This window comes from Arachis ipaensis, chromosome B3 (assembly GCF_059453495.1).
Source record: "Arachis ipaensis isolate K30076 ecotype BB chromosome B3, ASM5945349v1, whole genome shotgun sequence".
Classification (NCBI taxonomy): Eukaryota; Viridiplantae; Streptophyta; class Magnoliopsida; order Fabales; family Fabaceae; genus Arachis; species Arachis ipaensis.
The window spans coordinates 13490226-13502569 of NC_142438.1; the positions used below are offsets into that span (position 1 = coordinate 13490226).

Here is a 12344-nt window from a genome sequence, read left to right on the forward strand (position 1 = left end):
CAATATATACATATAATAAAATAAGGAAACCCCAAAGGAAACCCAAAGGGACACAAATACAGAAACCTATTCTCCAAAAATCTCCTATAAGAGAAGTCATCACAGTTGGTATTATGTAATGGAGATAAAAGTATCTAAGCAAAACATATAAACCAAAACAGAGTCCAGAGAACAAGAATCTTCGCTAATCCAGAAGCCTCCAGCATGCTTCAGCGAGAAACCTCATGCCCTGCATCTGAAAACCACAAAATCCGCATGGGTGAGAACCAGAGGTCCCCAACATGGTAATAGCTTCCACATATATAATACATAATAATAGAGGAAAGCCGAAGGCAATCCTAGAACTTCCTCCAGATAAAATCAGAGCTTATAAACAAGCTAAACCATAAAGGGCATCTGACTAAAGATCCTTCAGTCTAACTAATACTTCCCTTTTCAATTCCTTCAGACCTCCCAACCACCAGCAGGAGTATAATATAGCAAACACAGTTATATCAGACAAGAGATTTACAAATAGGAACAGATAAGGCATTTAGACAATTAGCAAGTAATATGCAGTCAAATAGGCAATCTCAAATAATTCATATAGTATGCATATGATGAATGCCTGTCCCTAGTGGCTGATGATATCATCTGTCGGTTATAGAGCCAGCCCGACAAGTCCTGGTAGCTAACCATTGGACTGTCCCTCTGTCGCGCATCCCCAACTCGAGTTATACTCATCATAAACTTGATCATAATCATGATCCATATCCATCACCATCACTGGTGAATATTTACGGGGGCGAGCTCATCCGGAACTTTCACAGTGCCCAGCCACACTTACGACATAGGGTCAAAAGAGCTTCGAGTCTCAATCTGGAGCACGTGGTGGCTAGCCACTGCTTTCTCCCAGGAAAACTCTCATCTCCAATAGTGGAAGTGCAACATTCACAAATCATTCAACATCATATATGCATTTATACTTAGCCATAATCATGGCTCCGCCGTAACACGACAATAATCTAGCCATCCGGCTCACAGTTAAATCCATAACCAGCCAATTCATTAACAATTACGGCCCTTCGGCCCATGGCATAACAAGCACTTCCACCGCCATCCTCCGCATCTCACATAATCATCTTTGATCCTCATTGATCATTCATTTTTCCCTTGCTTCACTCGCTAGTTACCACATTTACTAGCTCCTTGTCTCATTGCTAGGCATATCATAATGATTTAAGACATAAGTGGTGAGATCGGAGGCTTAGAAGTATGAAATTTGGCTTTTAAAACTCAAAAACTAACTTTGGGATGAAAACAGGGCCACGCGTACGCGCACTCCACGCGCATGCGTGGATGGCCACAAAGCTTATCGGCGTGCAAGCGCCATACACGCAAACGCGTGGATTGAAAAATAGCCAACGACGCGTACGCGTCACCCACGCGTACGCGCGGGCACATTTGCGCCCCAGGCACAAAATTGGCATAACTCTGGCACAACTCTCTGGAAAAAGGCTGGGCATTTGGTGCAGTGTATCGACGCACTCGCGCACACCACGCGCACGCGTGGATTGTGCCTTCTTGAAGATCGACGCGCACGCACCAAGTGCGCCTACGCGTGGGGGGTTATTCTGCTAAAAATTTTCTAAGTTAAAAGCTGCAGAATTCACAGATTCAACCCCCAATCTTTCGAAGGACATAACTTTCTCGTTTTAAATCGTTTTTCGCCCGTTCTTCGAACGGCATGGACATCCCGGATCCAATTTTATTTCTAAATAAGTTTGGTACAAAACGAAGATCCGTAGTCCAAGTTATGTCCCGTCAAAGCATGCACAAAAACCATATTTTCATACAAAACCACAAAGTGCCATTTTCAAAATAAGCCACTTTCAACTATTTTCAAAATCAACCAAAACATGCCAATTTCAACCCTATTTGAAATCAATCAAAATGTACCAAAATCAACATCAAGCCATCCTCAACTCACACATTGACACTTTACCAAAATTCCCAAAACCACCATCTAACCATTTTAACACTTCTCAATCAATGGCTAAAGGACAAACACAATATCATGTCATACATCCTTCCTCATCCCAATTTCCAATAATACCATTTCTAATCAAACATCATTATACATACTCATCATCATACTCACCATCAACATGGTACCACCCACCAATTCAACCTCAGTCATTCATCAAGCATATATCACAACATGCATTTTCTCATATATCACACAATCAAGGCATCAATATTCATAGTCACATATATGATCACATCATATATCTCAACCATTCAACAACATCATCAATTCAATGCCTATCTTAGGGCCTCTAGCCTAAGTATTTCCTACCACATTACATATTAGATACGAGAAACCGTGACCATACCTTAGCCGATTTCCCAAGCTCAACCGGAGCACTTCCAAATCACTTTTCCTCAAGCTCTCAAGGTCTCAACACCTCCAAGAACAGATTTTATCACACAAAACTCTCTCCCCAACTTTCCAAAATTACCAATTAAGCACCAATATTCACATACACACAACCTAAGCCACAATCATTATACCCATACACAACATCTCAATACCCAAACATCATAGAACAACAATTTACACTAGGGTTGAGAATCTTACCACACCCAAGGTCCAAGGAGACAAGATTAACCTTCTCCTTCAAGAGAGTTGGGTCCTATAACATCAAAGAGCCCAAAATCTCAATATTTTTTCTCATAAAACTCGAAATTAAAGCTGGAAATTCGAAGAGCAAAACGTGGCTTACCTCAAAATTGATTGTATGAGTTTTTTAGAGCTCTCCACGGTGAACGCGTGGCCGCAAACAATGCGGCAATCGGAGCTCTAGATCAAAAGTTATGGTGGTTTGAAGATCAAATGAAAGAAAGAACTTGAGAGAGTGTTCTTCCCTCCATGGCCTCCATTTCAGCGTGTTTCTTGAGTGTAGTGAGGAGAGAGAGTGCTGAAATGAGTGTATTAGGTTTAGTTTAGTTGGGCCAAGGGCCCACTTTGGGTCCGGTTGGCCCGGTTTGTCCCGTTCGGTCCATTCTTGGTCCGATTTCTATAAAATTGGTACCGAAATTCTCGTCTCAATCTCCTTTATCATATTAAGCCATAAAAATCACATTTTTAGCTTTCTAGAATAAATTCTCATTTATGAGTTAATTAGCCGTTAATTAACCGGGTCTTATAATATACAAATCACAAAATTAATACTTTGTACAATATTTTTAAATTTAATATTAATTTATATATTATTTAATCAATTTATATACAATATAACACTTTTAAATTTATATTATAAATTATTTTTTCTTTTTATGCATTGTACGGATTTTAATTTAGTTATTATAATATTATTTATTACTATTATGAAATTTTTACTATTCATTAATATCATGACTAATTCATTACCAATATATCTATTTCACTTAGCGGTGGAAGAGATCCTAATAACAAAAAATGTATCTATTTCACTTAGCGGTTAACAAAAAATTAAAAGCTTGCCTTTGACGAAAACAAAACAAGTAAACATTGTTCATGTTCATAACTATAGATAGAGCAAGTTCACCTTATTGAAACATAACCTTTGATTCAACAAAATTTTATTAAACTAGTTTTATTTGGGATGCAAAATTATTCGTCATCATGTCTTACATTGAACAAAATTACTAATCTTAATCGTAGTAAGTTAGTGCTAATTAATTTATGACTGGATCGATATTTAAGAAAATTTTTATGAAACATTATTTTAGTTTTCTAATAATTTTAATTATCAAATCATTGTTTAAACTTTTATTTTGTTAAAAGAAATTAATTTTTATATTAAATTATTTGTTCTATATAGATATTCATATTTTTATTATTTAATAAAAAAATACTAAAAGGCTATTAGAATTTATTATTTTTGGTCATCGCTTAATCATTAATGTCTAAAAATATGGGATAAAATATGTTCTTAGATTATTAAATTAAAAAGATTAAACTAAAAGAATTGAGTCAATAGCTAAATAATAAAAAATAATAAATTTTGATAATTTTTTAATATTTTTTTAAATAATAATAAAAGTTGATTTGTCTATTTATTACAGAATTTAAGATGAAAATTAATTTGTGTAATAAATTTAGTAACTGATTTAATAATTAAAATTTGTTGAAAATTAAATTTTTCAACCAAAAAATTTTAAAAACGAATTTACTATATTATTCTTAATTTATTATTTTTTGCAGAATAGGTAAATAATTAATTATATAACCTATGTATTCTGTAACACGAATTAAAAAATTAGATCGTGTGGATATTAATATTAAAATGGATATTAAAAAATGGATATTAAAATCTTTTTTCTTGTAAAAACTCAAAGTAACTACTAAAATAATTATTTGAATTATTAGTTTAATATATTTGTTTTTTATAAAGTTAACCTAAAATAAATAACTAGTTTATTTTTATTTGTGTTATTTTAATTTTATTAAGAACTTGATGATTATGTTATTTGCATTACGTTGAATTTCTTTAAGATTTTATTATTTTTAATTTTATTTAAATTTAATATTTTATTTTTTATTTTATTAATAATATAATATGTATAAAATATGAAATAATTGAATTTTTTATATTTTATATTTATTTTTAGTTTTATTTTGATTTTTTATTTACTTGAATTTTATTTTATTTTTTGTTTTAAAAATACTTTTGTAAAAGTCCATCAAGTCGAGGTGTATCTGTCTTTAATTAACATAATTTTTTGGAGTAGTTATAGCATCATCAGTGACAACCTACTCTTATGATATGTAGTTTTCTTACTTGAACTCCAAATTTGTTTGTTATTGGACTAATACACCTGAATTTGATGGCAATAATTAATGAGGTGGTGAGTTTAACTAATCACTTGTGAGAATAAATTTGATTTATTATGAGAGTTCCAGTACTTATAATTAAGAATCTGACATGTCATGTTATTAACGACTTGTGTTCCTGTAATTTGCGTACCTTGAATAACTTTCTTTTGAGCTTTGATCGTTGACCGTTATCCATTATCCATTATTCTCTTTGTCTTTTCATTGTTATCATCACTAAGATGGTTTTCATTGCTGGAAAGGGCACCGGATAATTGTGCCGCATATGCCTTTTATTGCACTTGCATGCCTCTTCTTAAATCCAAAAGTCTATTTTGAATAATATATATATATATATATATATATATATATATATATATATATATTTCTAAAATTGACAAGTAACAAAAGGAAATATTCTTTTTTAATAAATGATGATAAATATCTTTCATATTTTGCAAATCAATTTGTGTATTGATTTAAAATTTTATAAAAATATTTGAATTACTATTTAGAATAAAGATATACGTAAAAATCTAAATCAAAATTTGACCTATAATTTTATTTTATTTTTAATATTTTTTTGTTATTTTCAAAATAAAAATCTTATCAAATCAGATATTTAAAATCGTTTTTCAAAATATATAGTCATACTTTTAAAAATGTTTTTATCGTTTTCATCTTTTAAGAATATTATTATCAATTTTTTAAGGTATTTTTAGCATTTTTTTTTATGATGTCATATCATTATATTTATATTTTATTAATGATTTTTTTAATGAGCTTGGTCACCCCAAATAATATAACGTCCTCCATTAGGCACATACTTCAGATGGAAATTCATTATTATTCAATATACTTTTACATACGGTTTAACCTCTACAAATCATGACTCATCAGACATGACTGATATACTCTGCTTAATTAACTGATATGAAACTTAGGATAATGATTCTATTATATACTACTTGGTTCTGGATAAGATTTTCTTTCTCAGAGGTACACTTGATGATAATAAAACATTATCAACTTTACTACAAAAAAAAAAAAAAGAAAAAAACATTATCAACTTAGCTTGCCCCTCAAATCTGTGGAAGTGGCACATACATGGATGGATCAATTAAATTCATAACAAGGCTAAGAATATAAAAGATAAGCTATTGTGTATTTATGCATGACTTAAAGAAAAGTGTTCACATAAGATGCCCATGAAAGATAAATTCGTATAATTCAATCCCACAAATCTCGCGTTATTCCAATCTGTTTCTTGTGCTGCTCTTAATGTTATTATTTGTGGTCTGTCTCTCTGAAAGTATGGTCAGTTTCCTTCTGTTGTTATATACATGAGTAGTGTTTATTCTTTTGACGCAATAGCAGTCCCACATCGAGGAATGACGAAAATATAACAATGTTTATAAGAGCTCTGACAGGAATGCCAGTTCGCCGAGTTGGGTAACGCTAGCTTGTAACCTAAGTGGGGGCATTAAGGTGATGGAACATGGCTTTGACTATGCTTGGTTGGGCTGGTGGTTGCACCATGTTGGCTTGCCCACTCCAAGTAGAAAGTTGGGTCATGGTACCTGGGCGTAGGCTCAAGTGTCCTGGCTCCTAAACTGGAGGGCACCGCGTTAGGCTGGTTTCACAGAGCAACGATCACCTCTGGCTTCTAACGGTGGAGGGATTACAAGCTGCTGCACCACTAACCCATAATACCGGGTGTGCCTAGCTCTTGAACCATCACTTTTTTTATATGGATTTATTCAGTGTGTGTTGCCACACATGCTACTTCCCATAATAACAAAAACAATGTTGTTAGTGTATTGACTATTAGTCTGCAACAGATTGTTAATTCCAGCCATTTCTTTCATTTTTCAATTAAGAAATACGTATAGCAGAATGGAAAGTATTTGCTCTAATAAATAATAACAATCAATATGGTTACTATGAAGAAGAAGATGGTGAATCTATTAGTGGCTGACATGATCTAGAGAAACTTGAACAATGAACAGCTGCTTTAGTATTTGTAACCATGCCTTTATGGAGGAAATTCGGCTTCTCGAATTCATCATTTTCATGTCTGAAACAGATTGTTAATTCCAGCCATTTCTTTCATTTTTCAATTAAGAAATACGTATAGCAGAATGGAAAGTATTTGCTCTAATAAATAATAACAATCAATATGGTTACTATGAAGAAGAAGATGGTGAATCTATTAGTGGCTGACATGATCTAGAGAAACTTGAACAATGAACAGCTGCTTTAGTATTTGTAACCATGCCTTTATGGAGGAAATTCGGCTTCTCGAATTCATCATTTTCATGTCTGATCTCCTTAAGCATTGCTGTTACATCTTTCGTGGCAGGCCTTTCTTCTGGTAAGGATTCACACATAAGAGAGCCGCCACTCCAAGAATTTGAAGCATCTCAGGGATCCTTGTTCCACATTGCACTATCAGATTCTGGTCAAGGATTGATGTGAAGTCTCTTTTCTTCACTCTGATTTCATAGCTAGACAATGTGTGCACCCTCTGGAATCCTGTTATCTGTTGGCTCCATCCCTGTTAACTATACACATCGCTTTTCTCTGTGATCCTCAAACTGTATCCATATTCTGCAGTTTCACAATGAATACTACTCATAAGGCACAACGAATACTAATTCAAAAGAATATGTTAAGTCAATATATTTGGATTTAGAAGGTAAGAGAATTTGTATACTCACCAGGAGCTATGTATCCATAATTAAGAAATAGGTGTAGCAGAATGGAAAGTATTTGTTTTTAATTCACCACTAGTCTCTGCAAGAACATTAACCCTCTATCACGCTCAATAATCTCCCTATCATAAATCTTGGATATAATTTTTAGAACAGCATCACAATTTAATCTAAACATATTCTAAGGTACTTTATCACATGAAATGGTGTTCCATCACTCATACAAAATCAAACTATATATCTATATGCCAGCCACAGCCAATTTCTCATAATTACCTCTAATCTAATTAGTTTTACCATTTTACATTTGAGTCTGATGGTTTTGTGCAAAGTGTGTTGCAGCTGCTACTACTTCACATGCTACTTCCCATAATAATAATAATAATAATAATAATAATAATAATAATAAGAATGTTAGTATTGACAAGTCTGCAACTAACTGTTAATTTCCAGAATCTAACTTTGTTAATCCGGACATTTCTTTCCCTTTCAATAATCCCCAGAGGCCGAGCCCCCAAATTTTTTCTTTTCATAATTTTATGTAAACTTTATTCTAGCCCTCCTAAAATTTTTATTCCACTCTCTTTTTATTGTGAAATTGATTTTTAGCCTCTTCCTAAATCTTCGATATAATTTTAGAACAGCATCACAATGCAATCTAAACATATTCCAAGGTTCTTTATAACATGAAAAGGTGTTCTATCACTGGTATAAATCAAACTATTTTTATGCCACAGTCAATTTCTCACAAATAATTCAAAGCATTTTCCTTCTCCTCTCCCCTTAGTTTCAGCTGCATATCCATGGGCCTTAGTCTTAAACTTAATCCGTCCACATTGGCATAAACAAATTAGTCGGGAGGATCAACTCGAGTAATTATTAGCAACCTTTCAAGTCCCACATAGAGTAAGGTAGCACAGAATGCAATGTTTATAGGCATTCTGACAGGAGTGTTTAATCGCCGAGTTAGGTAGCGCTAACTTGTAACCCAAGTGGGGGCACTAAGATGATGGAACATGGTTCTGGCTATGCTTGGTTGGGTTGGTGACTGCATCATGCTGGCTTGCCCGCTCCAAGTTGAGAGTTGAGTTAGGGCGCCTGGGCGAAGGCTCGAGTGTCCTGGCTCCTAGACTCGAGGGCACTGCGTCAGGCTGGCTTCACAGAGCAGCGAACACCTCTGTCTCCCAACAGTGGAGGGATCACAAGCTGCTGCACTACTAGCCTGCGGTGCCAAGCGTGCCTAGCTCTTGAACCATCACCTTTTTTGCTTCCTGGGATGATTCTATGTACTATAATGCTTAGTTCATCTTTTGTCATCAATAAGTTTGGGTTTTAACTGAAGTTATCTGCTTTCTGCTGATTTATTATCCAGTTCTTTGAACATTTTCTAATGTTGTTTCCATTATCTGTCAGATGATGTTATTTACCTCCTTTTGCCACCAGGAAGTTTGCTTTATGCAAATTGATCTGATAGTTTTGATAGCCAATGATATTTAAGCCAGTTTAAAATTCTGTCAACTTATAGACTTATAGTTGCTTGTTAAAGATATGTTTTTATGTACCTTCAACTCACCAAATGGGATTTTGGATCCGCTAAAGTTGGATGGTGGATTTGTGGTTACCTGCTCAATTCATCACTGTACAACTCCGGCACTTTAAAGGATTCAAATCCAACCAAATAGGTGCTTATACTTGTTTATTTTACCATGAACATCACACGGCTCAAGTATCAGACAGTAATTTCTGCCATTTGCTGCATCCGAAGCCAAAAATCAGATTTTTAACTTGTAGGACTAGGACATTCTTCTTTAACAGAGCCTTCTATCAGTACACTGGAACTGACACCAATAACTCGTGCTGTTATGCCTGTAGTCTTGCAATATTTTTTAACCTTTTCACCAGATATTATTCATTCATCCAGTTCCTTGATTTAAAAGTTATTATTATAATTTGTAGATATTTTAGGCTGCTTACTCTGTCAGATGCTTGATTAAACATCTGGTAGAGAACTTGAAGTAGTATTCTTAGCAAGTTGTCTGTCTGTATTCTGGAAATGCCGAGTCATAAAAAAGTTTATCATATATGCATCTGTATTTTATATATATTTCTCTATTTTATATTATTTGTTATGTGATGCCTTTTTTGTTTTCCAGGCTATGGATGGTAGCATCTGTATCTTTATTGCCCTTCATAGGTCCATGATACAGCTCAAACGGTATCCTTGCAACTAAACCTTTTCATATTTTTGGAAGTTGTAAGTAGTTTAGCTATAGTTATGGAGGACTAGACACCTATTGTTGGAGTGAAATGGATGCTCCTGTCTGTCAATTCTTTTATTCGTGTTCAGCATTTTCTTTTGTTTTGGGGGGATTAGGAAATTTTCATAATTCAGAAACATGGAAGGTGGCTAATTAAGCAATGTTAAATCGCCACCTATTAAAATTGAATATACCTAATTCAACCCAAAAGATTAGCTCACGAGTGAAGGATGTCCTAGTTCTTATACAGATGGAGCGTCGATAAACTCAACCAGTATGGAACTGCTATAAATAACTCATGGTGATTGTCCTGAATGCTAGTGATAGTTCATAGTTAACTGAATATGTCTTGTGATGCTGCATTATTTTAGAATCTTTGTTCTAAATTGTAGATGCAATTTTTGACAAGATAGTCGTTCTTCCATATATGGATTAGTTTCAATTGCTTCAACATATGGACTTCTCAGATATGGTTCTCGTTGCTTTTAGTGCTTAATTGAGTTTGTAAGTGTGCTGCAATTGCTACTTTACATGTTCCTTTCTCATAATAACAAAAGAATATAACTTTGTCTACACAGACATTTATTTCACTTCCAATTACAATAAGTACAGCAGAATAAAAAGCTGTATCCAATTTATCTATGAAACTACATCAAAATGATATGAGAAGCACTTGTTTACTTCTTAATTCACCAATAATCTCTGCAAGAACATTCACCCTCTTTAAATCTGTGAAATCGTGCTCTATCGCGCACAATGATCTCCCTACTATAAATTTTGGATATAATTTTTAGCACAGCATGACAATCTACACATATTCTAAGGTTCTTTATTACATGAATTGGTGTTCCATCTCTTGTACTAATCAAACTATATGCCACAGCCAATTTCTCACTGTGAAAATTCAAAACATTTTCCTTGTCCTCGTCTCCGATATCATGCAACACAAGATTAGTCTCAGCATCATATCCATAGGCTTTAATCTTAAACCTGATCTCGTCCAGCTTCATATAAATCTCTTTTGAATTCGGGTGACTTTGATCAGCGTTCACGAACTTGTGCATCTTGCCATCTATCTCTGTGTAACTGAATCCCGGTACCTTCCTTACATCACTATTTTTCATGGTCTCCCTCACCCTCCCTACATCATGCCACCTCTGCTGTGCAGCATAAACATTCGATAACAAGACGAAATCCCCACTAGCATTAGATCCCATCTCCACTAGTTTCTTCGACGCAATCTCTGCCATCTCCACATTCCCATAAGTCTTGCTAGCCCCAAGCAAAGTTTGCCAAAATACTATATCAGGCATCATAGGCATGGAGTTTATAATATCATAGGCTTCTTGGAGCCGTCCTGCTCGACCCAACAAATCAACCACAGTCCCATAATGCTTAATATTAGGCTTCACCCCAGACTCAATCATTGTATCAAGCAATCTAACCCCTTCTTCCACCAAACCAGCATGGTTACATGCACATAATGCAGAAAGATATGATACATCATCAGGAAGCATTCCTTCTAGAACCATTTGATCCAACAGATCAAGTGCCTTATATCCATCACCATTCATTGCAAACGCCATGATCATCGTGTTCCAAGTGATTAAAGTCTTCTTGCAACTCATCTTATTGAAGACCAAATAAGCTTTATCGACGAAACCACATTTCCCATACATATCAATGACTGCATTACAAACAATCCCATTCATATCCAACTTCTCATCCACTATGTACCTGTGAACAATCTCTCCCTGCCTCACAGCACCCAATTGGGAACAAGCCGAGAGCGCTCCAAGAACAGTCACCTCATCAGGCCTCCAACCCTCTTCCTTCATCCTATTAAACAAATCTATAGCTTCATTAGGCCAGCTCCCCTGCGCCAACCCAGAAATCATCACGTTCCAAGACGCGATGTCTCGTATAGACATTTCATCAAACACCTGCTTGGCAGCATCAAGATCGCCACTTTTAGCATACACATCCAACAAAGTGGTGACCAACAACACATCAGCATCAAACCCAAAACGCAGAATCTGAGAATGTATCTGGGTACCTTCAGAAAGTGCCAATGCACGAGCGCATGCCTTGAGTGCGAAGGAACACGTTAAAGCATCGATCTTTTGGGGGCTGCGTGAAATGGTGCGGAACCACGTGATGGCGTTCGTGGGATTTGGACTTTTTGCGAGGCCTCGGAGGATGGCGTTCCAGTCGTTGGTTTTGGGAGCGTTAACTTGCCGGAAAATTTCGGCGGCGAAGGAGAGGTTGCTGGCGGCAGGGGAGAGGGCGCAGAGCTCGATGAGCTTAGTCCGTGAAGGGTGGGATTGGAATTTCCCAGTGGTGATGAGATGAGCTTGGAACTGCTTGATTTGAATCAAGGAGTTGCATTTCTGCAACAGTGACTCAAAATGAATCAGGGAAGCCATTCAGTGCACTAGGCAGGAACATCAACCCAATTTAACTACCTTTTTTTTCTTTGGTCTAAGGTTAGTAGAGAAATGAAAAAGTATGAAATCAAATAAAATTGATGTTAAT

General features: G+C 35.2%; 1 protein-coding gene and 2 non-coding genes across 3 annotated transcripts in view; 2 read left to right on the forward strand and 1 right to left on the reverse strand.

The window, feature by feature from the left end:
* Positions 1-6279: 6279 nt before the first annotated feature.
* Positions 6280-6582, forward strand: LOC148569879 (signal recognition particle RNA). The gene has a single exon (XR_015908985.1).
* A 1929-nt stretch (positions 6583-8511) lies between these two features.
* LOC148569880 (signal recognition particle RNA) lies at positions 8512-8814 on the forward strand. Its single transcript, XR_015908817.1, has one exon.
* A 1556-nt stretch (positions 8815-10370) lies between these two features.
* The window catches only part of LOC107634189 (pentatricopeptide repeat-containing protein At1g34160), a 190865-nt gene continuing 188891 nt past the window's right edge, over positions 10371-12344 (reverse strand). Inside the window, exon 2 of the mRNA XM_016337759.3 lies at positions 10371-12270. Within this exon, the coding sequence (XP_016193245.1) occupies positions 10499-12235 (1737 nt within the window). The 5' untranslated portion in view covers positions 12236-12270 and the 3' untranslated portion in view covers positions 10371-10498. The remainder of the gene's footprint in view (positions 12271-12344) is intronic.